At 49.2% G+C, this 23,690-nt stretch overlaps 1 protein-coding gene across 10 annotated transcripts in view; it reads right to left on the bottom strand.

Moving 5' to 3' along the window:
- FGFR2 (fibroblast growth factor receptor 2) overlaps positions 1-23,690 on the bottom strand; it is a 103,722-nt gene that overhangs the window by 71,432 nt on the left and 8,600 nt on the right. For 6 of the 10 annotated variants that reach the window (XM_027112797.1, XM_027112801.1, XM_027112792.1 and 3 more), the window contains 2 exons: positions 4,570-4,836; positions 3,603-3,680 (listed from right to left, as the gene is read on the bottom strand). The exons of 2 other annotated variants lie outside the window; for them this stretch is intronic. In XM_027112797.1, coding sequence (XP_026968598.1) covers positions 3,603-3,680; positions 4,570-4,836 — 345 coding nt within the window. The remainder of the gene's footprint in view (positions 1-3,602; positions 3,681-4,569; positions 4,837-23,690) is intronic. 2 more of the 10 variants (XM_027112799.1, XM_027112796.1) reach the window with 1 other exon arrangement.

Below are 23,690 nucleotides of genomic sequence, written 5' to 3' on the forward strand. Positions count from 1 at the left end.
AACAGATGTCTTACTACAGAACTTCTCAGAGCTTGTAACAGGCTGATGGACACTGTAAGTCTTCAAGAAAGGTCACGGTATGAGGTATTTTCCAAATTCATTTCAAAATACAAGTCATTTTTGGCAGAGAATTATGCCGAACTAGGGTTCCAAGGGATACTCTTTGAGAAACATCAGCTTATTCTCTTAATGTACAAACCAAACCTGAACGCTGCTCTGTTTTTAATGGGATCTGTAAAAGATATACGTGAGGACGGTAGTTCCACAAAATATTCATTCAACATCCAGGCTAGTCCTTGCCCTCCAGAAGCAATCTACCAGAAAAGGCAGGTCTGAGATACGTGATACTACACGCGATACAATGTACACTACCTGTGATACAACAGAACCCGTGAACAACAGTCAAAGCCACTCAATCGCCCAGTGTAAACAAGGAAATCCTCTACAGAGGAGCCCACTTTTGAGCTGGGTCTCGCAGGATGAGGTAAGAGTTCAGATCAACCCGAACATTGCAGTACGTTTCTATAAAACTCAAATCGGACCTGGAGGTTAACGGATACCAGTTTCACGGCCAAAATGCAACAATCCTGCCTTAAGTTTTGACTGTTCTTTTTGCCACTATATTTGACTACCATACTTTTTGTACTCCGTACAGAATCTAAGAAGAACTCTACCAGGCAGATAAGCTTGGCTTCTGAGAGTTAACTGACAAAATTAGATAAACAGGAATACCAGCAATGAGAGTAACCTACAATCTATTTTTGGAATCACTTGATGGAGAAGTAACGTAGACCAATCCTAAAAGAGAAAAACCCTTCTCAGAGAAGCTCAGAGCTATCACTGTCAGCACAGGGTTACTGGCGCATCATTTGTTAACTTCACTGAAGGGGAACTTTCAAACACACCCCAGTGGCATCTCCAGGCAATCAGAAGGCACCGAAGGAATCAATTTGGACACATGAGTGGTTTCCAGGTGGCTGAAAATGCAAAGAATTCAGTGCTTCTACAATTTTCCCTATTAATCAGGTCAGGCATTTGACACTCGAGGTGGCAAAAAATTGTCTTAATGGCAACATCCCCTTCCCCGCCTTGCCAATTACCCTGGCCATGGCATTCCTCTGTCCACACGGGCCACAGCTGCTTAATCTCAGCTGCCCCAGGCTGCACCTGTGAATCAGACCGGCCTAATCACACTAACAGATGGCAGAGGCCAAGGAGCCAGCTAAGAACTGCTATCACTTTAAATCGCATCTAATGTTTCACAGGCACCAAACAGAGGCAATTCCCGACAGCAGTATCTGCCTGGTACAGCTAACACCAGCCCTTAATCACTGCAGAGCACCCACTTCGGGGCAGAGTTGGTGTCATTCAAGAGCTAATTACAAAGAACCCTGGTTGCAAGGTGAAGGAAGGCACGGCCATTCACTCAACGTGGGCTGGCGTGCCTTAAATGCAACACTCTACTACCTGGCCCTACCTGGGCACTGAGCAGTCAGGACTAGTATTCAGGATGAAAAGAGAGTCATCAGAGAGAGATTCAGTTCATTCAGCCTACCCTGCCGTTACATTTGATAACTTCCTGCATATTCCGGGTAACGTGTTATTAGGCAGGGGACTGATCACCAGAACAACACGGTTCCCAGGCATGCCAACAGAACCGCGCTGAATCTGATGTCCCAGTCACCAGCAATGGCTCCCACACACGGGTACCACTTGAGAGCTGTAAACAGCTGTGCGAGCATCCTCCCTTCACCCCCGTCATCACCCTGAGTATTGGCAGAGGGGCGCTGTGATTAGACATGCAACAGGCCTCTCTGACTGAACTGCGGCTCGGCTATTGGCTCACTGAATCACAGATTGCCAATGAATAAAACACAAACAACTCCTGTCTCCACCTTATCTGGTCGTTGGGGGCACTGACTGAACCAGCAGCCAGCCCAGAGTCGGCCCAGAGCAGACCCTTTTCATCACTGTCAGGGTCACTGCCTCTCCTGCCGGAGCCAGAGAACTAATAAGAAGTGAGCGGCATGTTGTAACGTACCAGTGTTTTATTACTAAATCGCAATGATAACAACCACCTCATTAGAAGGCTGGTACAAAGCACAGCGGAAGACACTTTCACTCGCCTTATTACCCACTGTTTTACCAACGAGATCGCTAACAATAAACTCCTTCTGGAAGCAGATCTGCATGTGTGAATCCCTAAGCCAGTGGTTCTTACGCTTCCTGTGCATCAGAATCACTCCCAAAGTTTCTAATTCAGTGGGTCCGGGGTGGGCCCCGAGAATTTTCATTCCCAGTAAGTTCTTAAGTGACGCTGATGCTAGTGGTCGCAAGCTTTCTCTTGCCAAAGAGTGAAAACTATATGAGCCAAAATACCTCCCTTTTTGCCTAAGCTGCTAGGAGACTCAAGAGACAAATCCAGTTCCCCACTTAAGCAAAACATTATCCCAGGTGCCAGACAACATGGATTTTTCTCTTCTTCCTTGAAAAAGCCCTGGGTCTATTTTAATAACGAATTATCTTATTATTTAGGCCTTGTTTAAAGTTATTAAAGTAATATCCTTTTGAGAAAACGTAGCATATAACATCTAAGCAAAGAATGCCACTGACCAATGCAAGATCACTTTGGAAATATTCCAACCATGTTATTGGAAATATTTGATCTTCTTTATTGAATAAACACTCACAAATATTTTTCTGAGCAATGTACAAATATGGACTCACTAATCCTCATAACCCCCAAAGATATTGTGATTATTCCCATTTTACAGATAAAGAAACTGAGGCACAAAAGTTAAATTACTTGCCCAAGGTTACCCAACTCGGCAGTGGTGGAGCAGCATTTGAACCGAGGCTGCCCAGCTCTGAGGGGCCACATTCTCACTCACCATGTAAAGGCCTCCTAGTGTCAGTTACGGCAGTGCTTTAACTGCCTTTAAATGCGCAAACAGCATTTGTTGCCCCCCTTTTCTATCTGCAACGTAAGACACACTTCCCTTATTTCTGCTCAGCAAGCACTAATGTTTCACAAGGCCATGGTTTCTCAACCTTGGCACTATCCACATTTTGGACCAGATAATTCTTTGTTATGGGGCTGCCCTGTACCTTGTAAAGATGTTTATTAGCAGCATCCCTGGCCTCTGCAAAGCCACTAGCATCCCCCCAACTTCCTGTGCTGAGACAACCAAACATTGCCCAGTGTCCCCCTGGGGAGGGGGAAGGAGGAGAATCACCCCCCGTGGAGAACCACTGGGACAAGCCAAGCACCGTCGACGGTTATGAACGAGACCAGGATGTTACACGGCTCTGCTGGCTTTACGTCTCCAAACAGCAAGAAGCCAGAGGAAAAAGGAAAACCAAGGAAAGAAAAGTCATAACCGCTTTCAAAAGAAGAGTGGCTACTGACACAATAAGAGAGAACAAACAGTAGAGAAGGGTGTACAGTAACACTGGTTTATTCTCAGATTTGAAAGTCAAGAGAGGAGACACAGCAGAGAGAGGTGGGGACCGCGGGCGACAGCATCCCGAAGAGTCGACAGGGAGACAGCTTAGAGTCAGCTCTCCTCTCTCGGGGACCTTCAGAGACAGCAATTACTTACTCTTGCTGTTACTGTTCTCACTGACAAAATCCTCCGAGCCATCTGTGTCGTCCTCGTCATCTCCGGATGAGATGGCATCTGTATTCAAAAGAACATATCCATGGTTGTGTTTTTGCTGAGCCAAAGGTTGCAATCATCTACAACTTAGTCTTTCTGGAAAGGGGATTCAACAACCCAGGAACCCAGGCAAGAAGTCTGAGACCGTGTTTAGTTAAGATGGTTTCAATGGCTTAAATTTTCACTCCACGATGATAGTTCGTCTATATTATGATTCTCAACGTTTTTTGCTTTCACCTTATTTAAACATGCTATAAAATTGGATATACTGAAACTGGATTTTAAGCTTCAAATGGTACTCGAATCCCCAACGAACTTACTGATTGTGTAATATCCAAAGATTCTTTCCAACACAAGCTTTCAGCATTCGGGGTCTACTTCAAGAAAGCAAATTAGTCGCTAGAAAAACTTAGCCCCCGTGTGGCCTTCTGACCGTTTACTAATATTCTGAAAGCGGAACTTTAAACTTGGCTGCAAAGGGGTCCTGTGCAGTCCCTCCTCACCACATGGAAGAAAAGTCAAGGAGAGAAACTCAAATTTTAACAAAAGGAAGCAGAAATCTTCAGCATCCAAGTTTCAATTCTATGTTCTAAATGCCAAGGATGCCGGTGGTATGGGGGTTAAAAAAAATAAAAAAAAAAAGATGTGTTTTTACTTATAGGAAAGTGTGCTGTCTTAAATGAAAAATGTTACTGTGCACATGAGAATCCCGTCATTTTTAACGACCAGCCTCTCTGATATACCAGGTCCCGTAGAAGAACTTCAACAACAGATCAATCACAAACTGTGAAGTTCTGTGCCTGGCATCCAATTAGCAGATCCCACCATGATTTCACTTGTCCAATAACACTTTACCCAGAAAAATGGCTACAGAGAAGAGAGAGAGCAGACAGCTGGCAGGCCAACTCACCTGTGACATTGACCATGAAGTAGACAGTCTCACTGTCTACATTCCTAGCAGCAGTACAAGCATAGAGGCCGGAGTCTCTAGGCGTGGCACCTTTTATCTGCAAGTACTCCCCAATTAGCACTGTCCTATTGTTGGGCCCCAAGTGTACCCCATCCTTAGTCCAACTGATCATGGCGGCATCTCGCAACAGGCAGCGCAACTCTAGCGATTCCCGGGGCGCAGCCACGTAAACTTCTGGTTGGGAAATTTGGTATTTGGTTGATGGCTCTGCAGAAAGGTGGGAGAGAGAAGACGGAGACAGATGGGAAAGAGGGAAAGGAGAGAACGTCCAACAAAGGTCAGTGGAGGCCCCTTGACTCCCAAGAGAGGCAGTTCATGCTTTGCAAATGGCCCCAGGGTGTCTGCTTCTCCTCGCACCCCCAGAAGCTGCCCTCACCAAGGAGAAGAGGAGAATCCAAAACCAACCAGAGGAAGCACCCGGCAAAAGCTGCCCCACTGAGTTTCCACAAACTGTAGAGCGTTAAACACAAATCCAAACCCAACTTGGAAAGACACTGTGCAAGAAAACTCTAAAGTCGATTATCAATCCAAAGCCTGCTTACACTGTAACCCCCGGGAAAGTCTATCATCGTGGCGTTTTTAATCTGTGAGATCGTGTGTTTTACAAATGGTTTAATTCCACATGACTGCATGGCTGTGTACACACACACACGCACGCACGCACGCACACACACACACACCCCTATTTATTTGTGCTGGCTCTGCCTGTTGTCATAAATCTGAGCTTCTTAAAAAGAAATGCCTCAAACTCTCAGGCTCAGATCGGAACATTGCTGGTCTGGAGTCTTACTTCGGCGCTGGGTGAGCTGGGATACACTGCTTTCCCTTAAAATAATAATAGCCTGAAGGCGTTAATGTCAAAACAGAAAAGAGAAAAATGCCCCCAGGGAGCCAAGAGGCGGTCCCCAGCCCCCATTACACGTAAGTGGATCCTGAAATGAAGCTGCTGAAGGCTGCAGGACTGTCGCTCCGTTCGGAAAGCTGGACCGCTCCCTGCCCAAAAGCCCCTGCCATACACCCTGGGTTTCAGCCTCCTCAGGCCTCGGCCTTTGTCTCCTTTAGGGCTGTTCCTTCCTCCCTTGCCTCCATGCTAACACCAACCCGCCCTTCAAGGCCCAAATCACTCGTGCCCTCCCGGATGAGGGGGTGCCACCAGCCACCCTGGCCCAGAGGGAAGCGGGTCTCCCCTCTTCCCCAGCTCCTGGGGACGGACGACATTCCTGAGGGACTTGTCCTGTCCAGAGGAGATGCCAAGATCCTGAAGCGAGGGCTGAGGTCTTGTGGCTCTTTGTGAGCCCCTCCCCTGCCCCAGGCAGACGCATGGAAGGTGATCATTTCGAACAGGGCAAGATGGGACCTGGCAGGATCCAGCCTCCGCGAAAGGACTGACAAGGAGCCGTGCGTCAAGAACAGCCGGAGCTGCCAGCCGGGACCCACGAGGGTCTGTGAATCGGCTTTCATCCTCCACAAGGAGAACTATGAATGGTACCCAGAGTCCCAGGCCCAGAAAAACACAAAGCTTCCCGGCTCTGGGACGGTTCCAAAGCTGGGCAACATCACAAGGCAATTGTTTTGTCCTTCTGAATGTGGCCTGGACCAATCTCCCACATAAGATTGAAAGAAAGCTACTTCACGTTTCAGTCCCTGTATCCAAGGACCAGCAAGAGCCGCACGCATCTGGTTCTAGAAAAATCCTTCTCCCCACCACCACCGCCAGCCAACATGGAGGGCCAGGGCCCCCCAAAGGGGCACCCCTAGCCTCACCGAGGCATCCACGCCAAGAAGGGCCCAGACGTTGAACAGGATGGGAACATAAGGAGGTTACCACACAAAGAGGAGAAAATAGAAGTCATGTTTAACATGGAAAAACACACCCCAAAGCAAGGGCAGAAAGCCCCAATGACAAGCAGGTTACATTTCAAAAGTTTGTTTTTCTCATTCAACAGTTATTTATTGAGCACCTACTACGGGCCACGCTGCTTTTCATTCCGGATGCTCAAGAAGCAACAGGAAACAAAAACAGTCCTTGCACTTATGGGATATTAACTCCAGTGGGTGACAGACATAAATACAACATCGACAAAATGAGAAAGCATGCAGGGTGGTCCTAAGTGTCAGGGAGAAGATTCAGCAGGTTAGCGGCACACCCAGAGATGGAGGCTCCGGGCTCCAAAGCAGGAGTTGGCTAACCACAGCTCCCGGGCCGAACCCAGCCATCGTCTGTCTTTGTAAACAAAGTTTTATAGGCGCACGGCCATGCTTACGTATTGTCTGGGGCTGCTGTGATGTGACAGTGGCAGAGCTGAGTAGTTGAAACAGAGACCTAATGGCCTGCAGAACCTAAAATAGTTACAGTCTCGCCCTTTAGGGCAAGTTCACCAACTCCTGTTGTATAGCATAGTCAGAGAAGTCTTCTCTGGAGAGAAGTGAAGGGCAAAGCAATGCTTAAAAGATGTTGCTGGGAACTGAGCTGGAAGGTCCTCAGATGCGGCCTCCCAAGGCTAAGTCATAATGCTGCCGAATTCAGGGACTAATAAAAATGTTTTGAACTCTGGATCCTGAGCAGGAATGCGGGTAAGAGGGGAAACGGAAAAGAACAAAGGAATCAGCTTGGCCCGTAATCTCAGAGCATCTCCTCTTCCCACCTCCTAGAGTCAGGGCCAGTCAATATCCGAAATGACGGGCCCCCAAAGGCCACCTGGCCCACCCCTTTCACAGCTGGTCAAGGCGAGGATCAGATGTCATTTGGGTCCTGGGTCTCCAACAACTGATCACAGAAACAGCACCCACAATGTTAGGATGAGCTGCCAGTGGCTTAGCCTGGGTCATAAAATAATCGATATTTATTACAACCACATTGTATGATCAGCAAGTTACCAAGAATGTTGTGGAATCTGCTTTCCTCTGAGCCAGAACTGGTCATCAAGAGATGACTGAGCAAGAAGCCAGCTGGTCAGAATCTGCAACACTTTCCTCCCTTAAAGGAGAGCCCAGGACCCGTAGGGCCAACCTGTTCTGTCCTGGCCCTCGGATAAGGGGAAGCCATGTCCCTATTTCATGGAGGCACTGGAAAGCTCTAATACTGTTTTGCTTCTGTTTTGTTTTGTTTGTTTAAAAAGAAAAAAAAGCAAGACACTTGCAGTTATGATGCAGAAAAATTTCCCTCCGGACAAAGGTGGAATTATGATTTCTCCATTTTTAAAGGAAAGCATTTTGACTGAGAAGCCTTCCCTTCATCTGAAATGGGTAAACCACAAAGTCTTGCTGAAACCAGGAGTATCTGAGATGCTGGACCAACATCACCGAAAGGACACTACCACCTGCTGCTGCAGAAGGAGGTAACACGGGGCAGTAAGGACCACGTCCTGTTCAGGCTGGACACACAGGAGATGCTGGTTAAGTGCGTGCGGCCTGCCTGGGAAAAGGATGAAGCCCTGAGGTCCAAGGCCACTCTGCTCCTACCTAGGCTCTCGGCCTCAGCTCCTCATCTCCTGAGAAGCAAGAATGCCCCCAAAACAGGATATTATCTTGAGAATCCAACAAGCCATTCAATATGAACCTGACCTTCCAACTATACCTTGTTGGGCCCATGACGGTCACTATCTCCATCATTCTTCAAGGCTGAAGACACTACCACGATCTCGAGCGCCTCTCTTTTCGGAGGATCATCAGAGAGACTCCTTGGATTTGTATCGCCATGGATACAGAGTGATGCTACTAATGATTGGCTCCCAGGTCAAAAGGACTGGTAAGGTGACCTGAGGTACTAAGAGTGGTTTTAATTTCCAGGAAAACCAGGTCAAAACTGTCACCCAGGGCTTCCCTGGTGGCGCAGTGGTTGAGAGTCCACCTGCTGATGCAGGGGACACGGGTTCGAGCCCCGGTCCAGGAAGATCCCACATGCCGCGGAGCGACTGGGCCTGTGAGCCACAACTACTGAGCCTGCGCGTCTGGAGCCTGTGCTCCGCAACAGGAGAGGCCGCGATAGTGAGAGGCCCGTGCACTGCGATGAAGAGTGGTCCCCGCTTGCCGCAACTAGGGAAAGCCCTCGTACAGAAATGAAGACCCAACACAGCAAAAATAAATAAATAAAGGATTTCATTTCTTTAAAAAAAAAACAAACAAAAACTATCACCCAAGGCTTCCCTGGTGGCGCAGTGGTTGAGAGTCTGCCTACCGATGCAGGGGACACGGGTTCGTGCCCCGGTCCGGGAAGATCCCACATGCCGCGGAGCGGCTGGGCCCGTGAGCCATGGCCGCTGAGCCTGCGCGTCCGGAGCCTGTGCTCCGCAACGGGAGAGGCCACAGCAGTGACAGCCCCGTGAACCACAAAAAAAAAAAAAAAAAAAAAAAACCTGTCACCCAGTTTTCCAATTAGATGATAAGCTTCAAGGGTAGTAAAATAATTCCCCCAAATACATCAATAAGATAACAATGTTCACTCATAACATTAAGCCATCCACCTTCAAGGTCTGAAACCAGTAACTACTACCAGTGGGAGATTCTAAAAGTGTGTGCTCCCCCCTTCCCAGCTGATTATTTCACAACAGGCTCATCTGGGGGTCTGTGGCGGCTTTGGGGAACCCCGGCAGAACCCAGCAATACTCCTGCATGATCTAGGACTTCAAGCGCAACTTAGGGAGGATGGGAGAGTGAATAGAAAGGGGGGAAGAAGGGAGAAGAGGTTGGGGATTAAAAGTCGGGGAAGACCAGTGGGGCACATGGTAGGGGTGAGGGGCAGAACGACACACCCATCCCAGGCCACCCAGCAGCTCCCGTGGCCCAGCTCGTAGGTTCCTGCATCGAAGACATCCCAGGGCACGGACACTTAGCCCGAGACCCAAACCACTGGCTCAGTGGAGGCAGCTCTGTCCCTGCCCCTCCCACGTGGCCACTGGGGCTTGGTTTCTCTTCTGTGCCGCTATCCTCCAGGTGACTCCCTGCCACGTGCTCCCGAGTGCTCTGTGGACACCTCCACAGTGGTACCGACCTCACTTTGCTCCACGGAGACAACGGGCCGGTTCCCTCTGACATCGGTGATGCTGCATCTGCGGTACCCTACCCACCCCTCTAACTGTGATGGGATCACCTCCCAGTGTCACAGGTCAGTGCCTCCCCTTGAGTCCACCACGCTGCACGGCCTGCTCTATAAAATATGATGGTCGACACGGGGCAAAGTATTCCCTGAGAGATTTAAACGATACCTTTTATAGCAATATTAATATCTCCTGCATTTATTTTTTCTGGTACTGTAGCATACTTTTTACTCCTTCTTACAGACAGGAGTGGAGAAATCCATGCAGAGCACACACACAGCCCAACACTTCCGTCATCTGTTCTCACCAAAACACAACGAGGAGAAGGCTCCAGAAGCCACTTTGCTATGCACCAACTGCTCTTTCATAGGCTTCCACGGACAGAAAATGTGTCCTCATATCTTTCATAATATAAATTACAATCCACAAAGAAGCAAGAAGGCTGGAGCGCACACACCAGTGCTGGACATTCTTTGTCTCTGTACCTAAAAGCATTAAACAAACAAGGCGCTGAGTTTACTTTCTGGGAGGACGAAAAGGCACGTGTTTCTACTTGCTGAGGCCACACGCCTGGCGGGGGCAGCTCGGCTGTGCAGATCTTCGGTTGCATCAATCTGAACTTTCTCCCCACAAGTTTCAAACACTTGAGAAGCACCAGTGGCATCTTATCACACAGCTGCTTTCCAATAAATGGACTAATCTGATATTAAAAAATGAGAGATGGGCATCTCTGCAGCTCATCAAAAAGTGAATGGTGTGACTAACAGCCGCCACTGCACACGGCTGGTGTGTGATTCCTGTTCGGAGCTGCATCTCCTTCCCACCCCTAAGAAACTCTGAAGCCGGGATGCTTTGGGAGCTCCTGGAATGTAGAACTGAGGGGCCTCCAACTGCGGAAAGGAGATTGAGGAGGTGAGGGCTGCCTGACACCCCAAGTCCCGCAGTGGATCAGGGCAGAGGTGTGACATCACGCTGATGTCACCAGCTTTACTTCACAGGAAATCAACACAGTGAAACCAATCCTTGCTGGGGGTGAGCAGAGCCCAGGGAGGGGCAAGTCTTGTAAAAGTCAGAAAAGGCTGTGGTTTCTGGGACTTCGCTGTACATGACCAGCTGAATTCTTCCCTGGTGTCATCGGGAGGCCGTCTTGAGACAATTGGAGAGAATTGGAACAGGAGAGAATCTGGAACAGGGAGCTATTTCAGGTAACACTTGATGCTGCCGTACCAGCCATAGCAGCACTTCAGACTGTCACTTTTTATAATGTTTGCCTATAAACTTTTCCCGTGTGGTTTCTGAAATGGCGCCCAAACGCAAACAGAGAACAGATGGGAAACCCGCGTCTTGCCCTGTCCAATCATTTCGTGGAGAATGGATGACAGATTTAAACTGTTAAGGAAGAAAAGAGCCGCATATGCCAAGGGGACAACTAACTACACAAATTCAGCCTTTTCTGGGGTTTCCTAGGGACCAGTGTCTTTTCAAAGGTCAAGATGATCACAGCTAAGAAATGGGAGCCCCGGCTTCAAGGATGCAGGGGCGTCCCCCCTGGAATGCATCCCCCCTGAGGTCTCTCCGTCTGAGAAAGTCAGGGGCATCCAAGCCCTAAAGACATTCCTCCAGGAAGGGGAAGAAATGGAGAAAGAAATCCCTAAACAGATTCCTCAGCAAGAGAGGAGGGGAGGAAGAGACAGGGAAAAGGGTGTCCTGCTAGGGGGTATGGGTGGCAGGCCTCCCCGGGAACTACAACACCAGCATGTGAGGCAAGAGTAGTAAAACAGCCCCGGTTTCCTGGTGCCCTCCCGACCTTCCGCCACCTCGCACGAGAGGAATAAATATCACTGCTGTGGGGCTGCCACTGTCTTGACAGAAGAAATACACAGGACGCAGCTGCACACGTCACTGCAATGTCACAGGGCACAGAGCAGGTAAGTGTCTGTTGCAGACTCATCCTCCTGGTCTTTACGATGGCCCGTAGAGGCCACACTCCAGTCCCGGCAAGAAGTTTCAACTGGCCAACCCCCCAGTTCCTGTCCACAGGAACAGAATACAGAATCCCTCACATACACAGCACTGCCAAAGTACTTTCTACCAGCCGGAACGGAGGGAGTCTGGACAGACAGACATCTATATCGCATTGCTTTTCCGTAATCCATGGTGTCTTAGAGCACAGGGGCTTTGGAAGAGCGAAGCCCACACTTTTCTACGGCACAGTTTCCATCTAGGTGGCATCAAAGCTTAGCCGTAGAAAGATTGAAAGGTCCTGGTGTCCCTGCAATGAAGTCAGAAATGACCACCCTCGCGTGCCCTAGCACGGGGCTCCGCAGACACCCAGATGGCAGCAGCAGAGGTGGCTGTTTCCAGCTCAGACAGGCTCGAAGCTTCTCCTTTACGAGAACGGGCTTGCAGGAGACAAAATCCGGGCCTCAAACAGAGGCCTTATAAGGCCTGGGTACTACTTGTTCCTTAAGGGGGGAAGGGAGAGACAAATACTCTGCACAATATAAAGATGAAAGTTCTCTACCTCAAGAAAGACTGCCAGCATAAAAATGGGGGCCTCAAAGAACTCAAAGCCCTGGAACACAGATAAGTAAACAGGCTGCAGTTTTCTCTTCCAACCCTTTGTCGGGGTGTCTTGCAGACTCACGTCAGGACTTAAAACTCTCCTTGGCGGTATCACGGGGGCCAGGACAACCACTCATAGCTGTCTCTGCCACAGTAGCCTGACTGTTCCAGAAACTCTAGCCTGGCTCGCATTCCTGGTGATCAGATGGGATGATGGCTAATGCTTCCAATATGGTAACCATTAAAAATTATATATTTAGGCGCACCCCTCATATAATTTAGGTCTGTCTTTGAGAAACCCGGTGAACAGCTCTCCAAGTTTGAAAAGAAATGACGTTGTTACCTAAGAGAAAATAAAAATGTGGAAATAGTAAAGTGCCTAAGAAAGTACATATTTAAGAGTGAGCCACCGTTATCGCCCAATATTCGGACCCCAAATGCGGAAATATTCACCCCGTATTTTGTCAGCATCCCATCTTCTTTTGATCCAAGGTTTTAGGCTATGAATGACAGTGTCCTCCAAAAGGAAGCAAGAGGGACACAAAAGAGGTTTTCCCCCGGTCACAACGCGTGCATCGAACTCACGTTCGGAGAGCAAAATTCCCACGGGACCACCAGGAGGAGGGTACGGAACAGAAGCACCTGCATAAAATCCCTAGATATTGGTAGCTTTGCTTGAGGAAGAACTTCAAAATTGAGCCCTTTGTTCAAAACCCAATTCCCAGAGAGACAAGCCATCAGGGTATCTAGTGCCCAGGAAGCAGAAACTGGCGCTAAGAGTTGTGTCAAAGTAGCTCCCCTGCCCCAGGTCGGATATACAGCGAGCCTATGCGTTCAGCCACCTGGTCGTCCAGGCCCTGAGCCTGCCTTCTGGGAACACGCTTGCTAGACACGGTGGAGGAGGCTGGCCCTTCTCGAAATCTAGGCTTCCTAGGGCATGCTGTTCTAGGAAAAACCACATCATCAAAAAGCTGGCCCTGCCGACTGACTGAGACCACTGGAAAATCTGTCTCTTTTTCTCAGCAGAAGGTTTTGTACTCCCTGTATCACCACAACCAGGAAGGGAAAAGGGGGGAACAGGGATGGGGGTGTCGCGAGGAGGTGAAGGAATGAAGGAATGAACAGGATCTGCCTGAAGTGGGCTTGCAGAGGCATCGCCTGTAAAATGAACAGACATCATCATCTCCGGTCCTGAAAAACGCATCCTCTGCCCCCCAAAACAGTTTTGTCCCCAAGTCCTCGTGGCAGCCCTTGACCCCAGGCAGCCCTCCTCACTGTACAGAGTGGGAGGCCACCTTCCTCATCCGATGCTCCTTCGATTCCTGGAGCTGTTCCCTGTGGTACCTTAGCATTTAGCCTCACTTCTGTCCCCTCCCTGGTGACTCTTCAGAAAAGGCAAGGACAGGCTGGGGATGTTAAAAGACCAGACTCAGAACAGGCCTGAGTCTCAACTCTGCCACTTAGAAATTGTGTGACCCAGGACAGGGCCCTCAGCTTTCTAATCACTTCGTCGTTCTTCCCCTGCAAACCAGGAACAACCATAACTGACAGTGCACGGAAAGCACTGAGCACAGTGCCCAGCACTTAGCGAGCGCTCAAAAGTACCAGCCGTGGGGAAGAACCTGTGGCTGAAAGCCTTGTTCCGGGGCTGCAGTTGGCTAACCGTGAACGGAGGAAACGCCCCTGACCAGGTCTTCTCAGCGTGGAAGGCTGGCGATGACAGGAAAGGGAGAGCCCCTAACACAGCTTAGCGCCTATTTGCCTACAGCGGCATGCTGTTTTCTGCTGGCGTGTGTGTGTGTGCGCACACGCGTGTGCACATGTGTTCTCAAGAACAGGAACGTGCATGGAGACCTGCCTGCCCTTCTGGGAATCTCCTCCCCGCCCCGCATACCTGTGGATACGCTCTGAATTCCACCCCCAGCTCCTCTGGTCCTTCTCCCTGTATTCTGATCTCCTCCATCTCTGCAGCTTTTCCCACCCCTACATGGCAATGCCACTCAAGCCCCTGCTTGCAGGTTCACATTTCCACCTGCCCGAGGGAACACCTTACCTGGGTGTCTACAGAGGTCCTCTCTAAAGCAGGCAGATGACCTTCAACCTCCTCCTCTGGCCTCTTGCTGAATGGAGTCACCACGTGACATCAACGCAAGCTCCAAATCCACCCGAAAGCACCTCTGCTCCCTCTCGCCTCCCACCTCGTCAGTCCCCACATCTCCTCCCCTATTCAGTCTGTCTCTGCAACAGCTCTGGAGATAAAGCAAGGGCGGCTTTCGGTCCCACGGGCCCACTACTCCAGGCCTCTACCATCTCTCCGAAAGAGCTCTGCAACACCCCCCAACCCATCACCCGTGGGCCGCCCCCTGTGTCCTTCATGAGCCACTAGAGCAATCTTCTGAAAAGCAAATCTTACCACCACTTAAAAAAAAAAAAAAAAAAAGGCACAGACCACTCCACAGTTCGACAGGGTGAAACCCAAAGAACATCACCCACACTAAGGCCCTGGCTGCTCCTGGCCCCAGATCCCGCTCTACCCTCTCTCTCACACCCGAGGCTTGTCTGTTCACATGGGCACTGTTCCCTCTACCTGCATCCCTGTCCCGATACTCTGCACGGCAAACTCCTATTCAGCCTTCAAAGCCCAGCTCAAATATCATCTCCTCTGATTCCCATTAAGACAGACTGCACGGCTCCCATCTCCAATTCATCAGGTCTTTGTTTATCCATCTAGTATATTCCCAGCAGAATACAGTCTGCCTCCACCCACCCACTCCAATTGAGAGCTGGGGGCGGGGGGGGGGGAGTGGAGGAGGGGGGCTCTGCTTCTCAGCCTTTACTTTGCATAAAGATCACCCAGACACAGCTTCCAGGGCGCCCCTTCCAACGTTTCTAGGTCAGGAGGCCTGAGGTGGGGTCTGAGATTCTGGATTTCCCACAAGTTCCCGGGGAATGCTGATACTACTGGTCCAAGGGCCGCCTTGTGAGAAGTTCAGCTCCAGTGTCTAAGGACAAGCTTTAGACCTGCTGCGGCAGTGATGAACCCTGTCAACTTGGGCGGCCCCTTCTCCTCCCTGAGCCTCAGAGTCCTGGTCTGTAGAAGAGGCTACCTCCAGGCTAGGTCAAGGTCACCACGGGGACAAAACCAGAGACTGCCTGGGAAGGCTTTTGTAAAGTGGGGGGCACACCTAAGAGAAGCCTCTACCCCGGCAGGGGTGCCCTGCCTGCCTACCCCTCAGCACTGGCCAGAGCAGGCCAGGCTCCTGCTTGTGGGCTGTAGCTTGATACTTTTTCTTTTTAACTTTTGAATTTTATTTTATTTTTTTATACAGCAGGTCCTTATTAGTCATCCATTTTATACACATCAGTGTATACATGTCAATACCACTCTCCCAGTTCATCCCACCAACACCCCACCCCCCGCCGCTTTCCCCCCTTGGCGTCCATACATTTGTGCTCTACCTCTGTGTCTCTATTTCTGCCCTGCAAACCGGTTCACCTGTACCATTTTTCTAGGTTCCACATACATGCGTTAATATACGGTATTTGTTTTTCTCTTTCTGACTTACTTCACTCTGTATGACAGTCTCTACATCCGTCCACATCTCTACAAATGACCCAATTTTGTTCCTTTTTATGGCTGAGTAATATATTAACTGATCAGCAGATTACATTTTTCCAATCACATGGGAACCTCAATTTGAATTTGTCTGATTTTAAAAAGGGGTTTTCTTTCAAATGAACAAATCTGCCACATCATATATATGTAAGTTACCAAAGTGGGGATTTCTGGAATGTTCCCAAATGGAACTAAACGTCCAAGGATCTTGTGAGAGTCGTCGTCATCAACGGCTATGTACAACACCTGCTTGATTACTTTTGTAAGGGAAGAAGCCTGTGGCTTATTAAAATACCATTTACTATTCATCCATCCAACAAATTTGAGATAACTGATATTTGTATGGGGGGCATGGTAACCCCCCAAAGAACTCCCTAGAAAAGAGGATCCCAGCTGGGCTCAGGGATGACTCACTGCAACCCGACAGCAGGTCATGAAACCCCCTGAACGCCAGACCCAGAGGCCACTAGCTTGAGGACCTGGGCTCCAGGGAGCGGGGTAGTTGGCCTGCGTTCCAGAGAGCATGCTGCAAAGCCAGCAGCCTGACCACATTCAGAAGCAAGTTTTCAGGGGCGGTCGCCTTTCCACCTTAGTGTTACCTGTGGCTCACATGGCCCCATTACTGACATAAACGGTGCCAACTCCAGGGGATACATTTGCCCTCTAAGTCCCGTAAAGGTCAGATTAATGTCCAAATCCTATTGGACATTTTCCCGAGCCCCTCCCTCAGCGAGTACGTTCTCAATACGTGAATACTTTTAAAGCGGCCCCAGCTGCAAATGAGAGGGGAAAAAAACAGGAAGCTTGACGAGGAGAGAGGGAGGTGAAGAGTTACTCCTTGAGAGCAAGGCTGCCTCGGGTTCTGCAGCTCAGGACCTCATGGGGGTATTGTTCAGCAAGTTTACTTAAAGGGCTCGGCCTTTCTTCTCTCAGCAGGACCCCAGTTCCAACACCCGTTCGGAGCCTGCAGATGTGTCCCCAGACTGGTCCCCCCTCCAGCAGCATCCCAGCCATTTGCAAATGAAGGGACAGCAGCTGGATACTGGGAAACAGATGGGCCTCCTCATTTGAATGGGTTTGATCTGGCAGCCCGGGCCTCAGCAAGTTCAGGCCCGGCCAGCGCTGAAATCCGGCTCGGGCAGGCGAAGGCACAGATTCCTAGCCCGAGGGGTCTTCAGCGAGCAGCTCGATCAGAATGGCCCCTGGCAGAGGTCTCCCTGAAGTCAGAGGGGGCGGGGAGCCTCTGTGGTGGGCAGGGCCCATTCCCAGCCGGGGCCCGGGCCCGGCAGGACCCAGAAAGGCAGGACAAGCCACAGGGATCACTTTTCTCCCGTGATATGCAGAGAAAACATCTCCCTAGGGGAATCCTGTGCCTGAGGATTGAAACCACATTCATTCAGGAAATTCCAAATTAAGATAGGCGCCACCGTGGTTAACCTTTCTCCCCAACCCTAAGCCGCCTATTTGCAGAGAGGTAAAAACTTCAAGGAAACAAACTTTGAAGAGCCCCTACCTCCTAATAGAGCCCCTTTCAAAACCCTCGGGAGCATTTGCTTTTGGAAGCGCTGTGCACGGCTCCCCAGCGTCTTGGCTTCCCAAGACGTGGACAGGGCGTACCAGGTCCTTTCTTAAGCTGAGATTGTGCACCCCTCTCCACAGAAAGAGGAGGAAGCCTTGTTTGAATCCCTGAGTGCCCAGGTGAGGCCCCCGAGAGGGGACCAGAATCGTGTTCACTAGGTCTCCCTGGCTCCCCGGGGCCGTCTCCCTGCATCCACGTGGGTCTGGTAAGGAACTGCAGCTCCAGACTGTCAAGGAGCGAGGAGATGCCCCACTCAAGTGGCGGCTGAGGGCTGCCCGTGACCTCCTGACTCGCCATACCTTTAAGGGTAGGTACCTCTTACCGGACAGCAGAGAGGTCAGGAGGATTCCCAAAGTGGGCACAGAGCAACCTAGCTGGCACACCTGGCCGGGGCTGACTAGGGCCGACGCGGTGAACTTACCAGCAAATCAAGGCGGCAGCCACTGCCTTCAAGACCAGCCTCAGGAAGGCGCACGGTTGGAAGACCCAGAAAAACCCTTAACATGGCACGTAGGCTGGCTCCAGCCCCGCCCGGCCTGGCCTGCTTCCGCAGCCCCATCTCTAGCACACTGGCCTCCTCGGGGTTCCCCGATTCCCTCTGAGACACACCATGCTTTTACTTCGGATGACCTTCACCTCAGATTGGAAGGTGCCCCTTCGTTTTTTGCAAGTATTTGACAAATGCCAGTCCCCTTCCCCGCCCCCCGTGCCCCCCAATTCAACAGGACTTGAGACTTCTCTGCTTGTCATTCTATCCCCACAGAGCCCGGCACACAGTAGGACATAGCAGGGTCTCAACATAATTGGGGGACAAACTCAAAGGAGTCACAGCAACGACGCTGCAATCTGAAAGGTGTGCCGTGGTAATGACCTTGGCTCCGGAAGCTGCGGCCGCACCAGGGCTGAGAGGCTCAGAGGGAACCGCGCAGTGTCACCTTCCAGCCAAGCATCCTACAACCTCTCACCCACACGGAGCCCCCCTTCTGGATGCCTGCGTCTTCTGCGTCACCGAGCAGGTGGCCGGCGCGGAGTGCAACTGGCTGAACCAGGCTTGATTCACCTCCCCGTCGGGCTGGAACCGCTCAGAGTTCACTTTCTTTTTTTTAAAAAACCACCAAACTGAACTTCGTTTGCATTAAAAACAGGCTCTGCACCCCGGCCTCTTTTTTCCCTCGGGACACCCTTCCTGGCCAAGGCTACAGGAAGTATATAGGTGTTGCTGCTTCTGCCCTTTCGTTCTGGCAATTTTTTTCCCTTCCCCCACCTTTTATTTATTTATTTATTTTTGCTTTCCTAGCTTCTGACATTAGAGGGCTCAGTATCTGTCCATGACCACAGGTTGCAGGAGCCCCAGGTATACCAGTCTGCAGAGGTAGGCCTTGACCCAACCTCAAACCAGAAATGCTGAAGAAAAGCTTGACACAATGTCAAACTGACGACCAAAACTGAACACTGAGTAGGTCCCAGGGCAGACCGCCTGAAGCACCTGGGACGAGGACAACGGGATGGCCTCGTGCTGCTGCCTTGCGGGCCGGCCCTTCCTGCTGTGACTCCTGCCGCATGACACTATCTGGGACTCCACGCAGTCTCCCTCTGGTCTCCTGCGCAGCAGAGAGGGTTAGCTTCTTACCAATAAGCGACATACCACCAGAGGCCATTCCAGAAGAATCACGAAGTGGTAATTATTGGAATGGTTTTATCGTCTACGACTTTTCCTCAAATAGCTTTAGGGGAATAGATGTGGACAGATGAGAAGAAACTGCATCAACCAGCACTGTCCTTACATGTTTAAGAGTCAAATGACAGATTTAAGAATGAGCAGCTCCCCACAGTATTCCACAGAAGAGCCACCTGCTCAGGAAAGAGGAGGCCACTGGGAAATCTTTGTTGCACCAATCAATGTACCCCAAGGCCTGGACACGCACTCACTACCTACGGGGCCTTGGAGGAATCGTCTCATCTCCAAGAGTCTCAGCCATAAAAGGCGAATGTGGATAGCTGGGGTCAGCTGCATCACTAAGATGAGAGATGGTGGCGGGAGGAGGTATTGGAGGAAGGTGGTTCAGAAGGTACAAAATTCCAGTTAGAAGGGAAATAAGTACCAGGGGTATAATGTACAGCGTGATGACTAGAGTTAACACGGCTCTGTGGCTGGTATATGTGACTGTCATTAAGAGAGTTAATCCCAAAATATTTTTTTCTTTTTCTTTTTAGTGTCTGTATGAGATGATGGATGTTAGCTAAACTTATTGTGGTAATCATTTCACAATATATGTAACTCAAATGGTTGTGCCATACATCTTCAACAGTGCTGCCTATTATATCTCAATAAAACTGGGGAAAGAGATTAGAGATAACATGTCAAGGCACCTAGCAGAATGTCCAACACACAACAGGCACTTAATAGATGGTAATAAGAATTACTGTTACCACCACCTGCATCCTCAGCCTCTCAAGGAATGGGCTAATAGAATATGACCCCATCCACACTGCCCACTCCCACTCACACCCCCAGTACCATGGGTACCATAACAATCTCCTTGAGCTCCCTTCCACGAAGACTGGAAGCCCAGCCACCTGTTAACTAAGGAAGGCCCAGCAGAGTGCCCGGGGGAAGTCACCACAGGCCAACCTGGCAGAGCCTATCATAACATGCTATGGAGCTCCCCTCACGGGCCAGGACAAAAGCAGAGCATGTGACACCCCCCTTCCCCGCCAACCCATCCCATAAACCTCTCTCCATCCTTCTCTTTTTTTTTTTTTTTTTTTGGCTGTGCCGCGTGGCATGCAGGATCTTAGTTCCCTGACCAGGGATCGAACCCGTGCCCCCTGCAGTGGAAGTGCAGTGTCCTAACCATTGACTCCAGGGAAGTCCCTCTCCATCCTTCTTCACAGGGCCTCTTGACAATCCTTTGTTTGGAAGCCCCAAGCACAGAACTCCTTGCCAAAATATATTGCTCCTTATGAAGCACATATCCAGCCGTTATTACACAGCCGCAATTGACTTTTTTCGACAGGGAAAAAAAATGTCAACCCTGAACCATTTGGACTGCAAGCAGCAAGAGGACCCCATTTCTAGGGTCCAGACTTGTAAATGCCCAGGATAATACAAAGGGTTGGACAGGCTCCCTTTCTACTTTAATTAAAGTAAATGCCTCTCATCAGAATATTTGTCATTGTATATCGTAGGGTAAACATCCCAGAAATATTGGTTTGACATCCTATCTCAGGTTTTTACCTCTACAAGGAAGTGGGGTGGGGCAGGGAGGAAACTAGCACTTACTGAGCACCTACTATCTGCCAGGAACTACTGTACGGGCTTTACATACACTTGCATTTGATCGTCAGGGTCCCCCTTTCAAGATAGATGTTATCAGACCCACTTTTAGATAAAGAAAGAGAGGCTCAGAGAGGTTATCTAACTTATCCAAGGTCACGGCACCAGTAGATAATGGAAAGATTCAAATCTGCTTTGTTTAGCTCCCAAGGCCAAGTTCCTTCTGTGAGTTTCGGTCCCCAGAAAGCACATTACATACCATTTTAAATGATTTTATTCATTTCTACGGAAAAAAAAAAGTTAGATGCAGAATTTACGATAATAACATAGAGTATTCCTGGTCTTTTAGAGATCTCAGTGATTTTCTGTTTGAACCCTAGGGTGTATAGTTAATTGTGCACCTGCCTGGGTCAGCTAAAAAGGCAACAAGTTTTGGTCAAGATCCAGGAGGCTTAGTGGGATGGGAAGGAGGTGCCTTTTTTTGGGCGGAGGTTAGGGGTGGCCGCCACCTGTGCAGCCAGCTTTCGGGATCTTAGCTCCCCGACCAAGGACTGAACACGGGCCCTCAGCAGTGAAAGCGCAGAGTCCTAACCACTGGACCGCCATGGAATTCCCAAAGGAAGGAGGTGCCTTGAAGGCAGCCACACTCCTTTGGGGCAAACTCACTGTCTACTCACAATCTGAAGTGTAAGGGTTTTCAAAGAGTTTAAACCCTAAACTCACCACTGCAAAGATCTTTCTATACATTTTATAGCACCCCCCCACCTCCTACCCCCCCTGCCCCCTGCAACACACAAAGTTGGACTTTTTGATGTCTTGATATTCTTAAAACATTACAGCTGGTTATGTATGGCAAAACTTAACAGTAAACTGGCCTTTAAAAAGAGGTCACACATGGTAACTCAGAAGAAGTTCTAGTGTTAGAAAATAATCATGACAATATATACAGAGTTTACCGTATTAACGTCAGAGCTCAGAACTGGGTTCTTTCTTTCAAGTCAAGTGCTGTATATAAATCATAAAATATATATGTCCCTTGACCTCAATTCTGAATCTGTCAGTCTTTTCCTTATAAGCTATTTTTTTGACCTCCCCATAAAACACGTTCACCACGACCCGACATTCTATATATGTGCATTCCATTCAGACACGACTCGGAATTTACCATGCTTTGGTTGGACAGGGGTTAGAGCAAAGAGTAGGCCACACCTTAGCTCCCTGACTCAGTACAGTCAAAAAGAAGTTGAAATTTTTAATATTCACATGAAATGGCAAAAGTCCAGAAGGGGACGTAACTACTTATGGGATTCCAAAGTGGAATAAATGACAACAGCTCACACCCAACATCTTAAAACTCCATCATGGTACAAGTTTCCTAAAACCAAAATTACTGAAACTCTAAAGCATGCCTATTCTACTTCATTTGCACTCTTCATGGACAACAGTGGTCTAGCCTGATGATTTAAAATATCCTTTTACATGATTATATAAACGGTAAAAGCTTGAAGTTACACAAACAGAGGCCAGTGAAAGCCTGCAACCACCATCTACCACTGACGTGGCTACCATTTTGGGTTTCCTGTCATGCCCAAAACCGGGGTAGTAACAATCAGAGCACGGGGGAAAAAGAACTTGGGAAAAGTGTGACGTTTGTTAATTTCAAAAGGAAACATCTCCAAGACATGGGGGCCCATCATAGTGAAAAGGCCAGCAGCTTGTTCAACCAGACTTCTTCACAGAACTCGGCCTCAGCTCCCTTCCCCACCTCCTCCCATTCCCTGATCCAGGAAAGCCAGAGCTGAACCTGGCTGGGTCACTCCAGGTCTATCTGGGTAAGCAGGAGGAAGTGGCCAGTTTGTGCAGACTCTCGGGCTGCCAGAAAGCCTTAAGGTTTCCCATGAAGATAAACACTGTCCGCAAAATGGAACACGAGTTGTGCGTAGCTTTAAAAACTCAAGTTCAAGAGCCTCTAAGCCTCTAAGGAGTCAAAGCTGAATTCTTCGGGGTTTGTTCATCTTGGATCTAATGATCAGAAACCCACCTCTTTGGCTTAAGGCCAAACGTTCAGCCCTTACATTAGGATCACGATTCAGCCACATATGGCCTTCAGCACTGTCACCATCAGTTAAAAGAAATTACTGCTAAGATGGTAAGGCAGAGAGAAGGACGTGGGGTGAGGGTGTGGCATCAGGCACTGCAATGCCAGGGAAGCCGGAAAAGCAGAGCCATCTCTAAATCCCACCTGGATGCAGCAAAAGCACAAGAAGGATGCAAAACCTAAGGCTAAAGTCATCCCTCCAGGAAAACCAAATAATAATAAAGACCATGGGCCTTTCTGCACAGCCTCATAAACCCCACTGGATCAGAATCATTTGTGGGACAGCCTGAAAAACTTCCACACAATCACTTCTGAACTGCTTACCAAGGCAAGCACCCTGCTAAGAGTCAAACCGACACAGCGGAAAGGAGCACACTAGCTGTATTTCCTACCGAGCCTAAGATGCCGGCACCCAAAAATCAATTTCCCACATTTTCCTTTAAAGACTAAGATGAGACAGCATTTTTAATGGAAACGTAAAAGTAAGCCAGACTCTGATGAAAGAGGGGGGCAGCCTTTTAACAATTACCCTGGATAAGTAAATACCCAAACAAGAGACTACAAACGGGACGGCTCCTGGACACATTTTACTGAGAACACAAACATTAAACAAAACTCTTCCTGTTTAAACACGACCCCAGTTATTTCATAACCATGTAATTATTCATTAAGTCTGATATTGGAAACATCTCATATTGGATTGCTCTAGTTATCTGAATTCTCACCCTCAGCTGAGTGGGAAACACTTGAGAGCAACAAGTCTTCAGTTATGGCCTAGCAAGGACTAGTCACCTAGTAGGTACTCAGTGTTTTAACTGGTTAAAATAAAAAGGCAAAATACAAACACACACACACACACACACACACACACACACACACACACACACACA

This window comes from Aethalodelphis obliquidens, unplaced genomic scaffold (assembly GCF_003676395.1).
Source record: "Aethalodelphis obliquidens isolate GAN/ISIS:26980383/991018 unplaced genomic scaffold, ASM367639v1 scaffold11, whole genome shotgun sequence".
NCBI classification, from domain to species: Eukaryota; Metazoa; Chordata; class Mammalia; order Artiodactyla; family Delphinidae; genus Aethalodelphis; species Aethalodelphis obliquidens.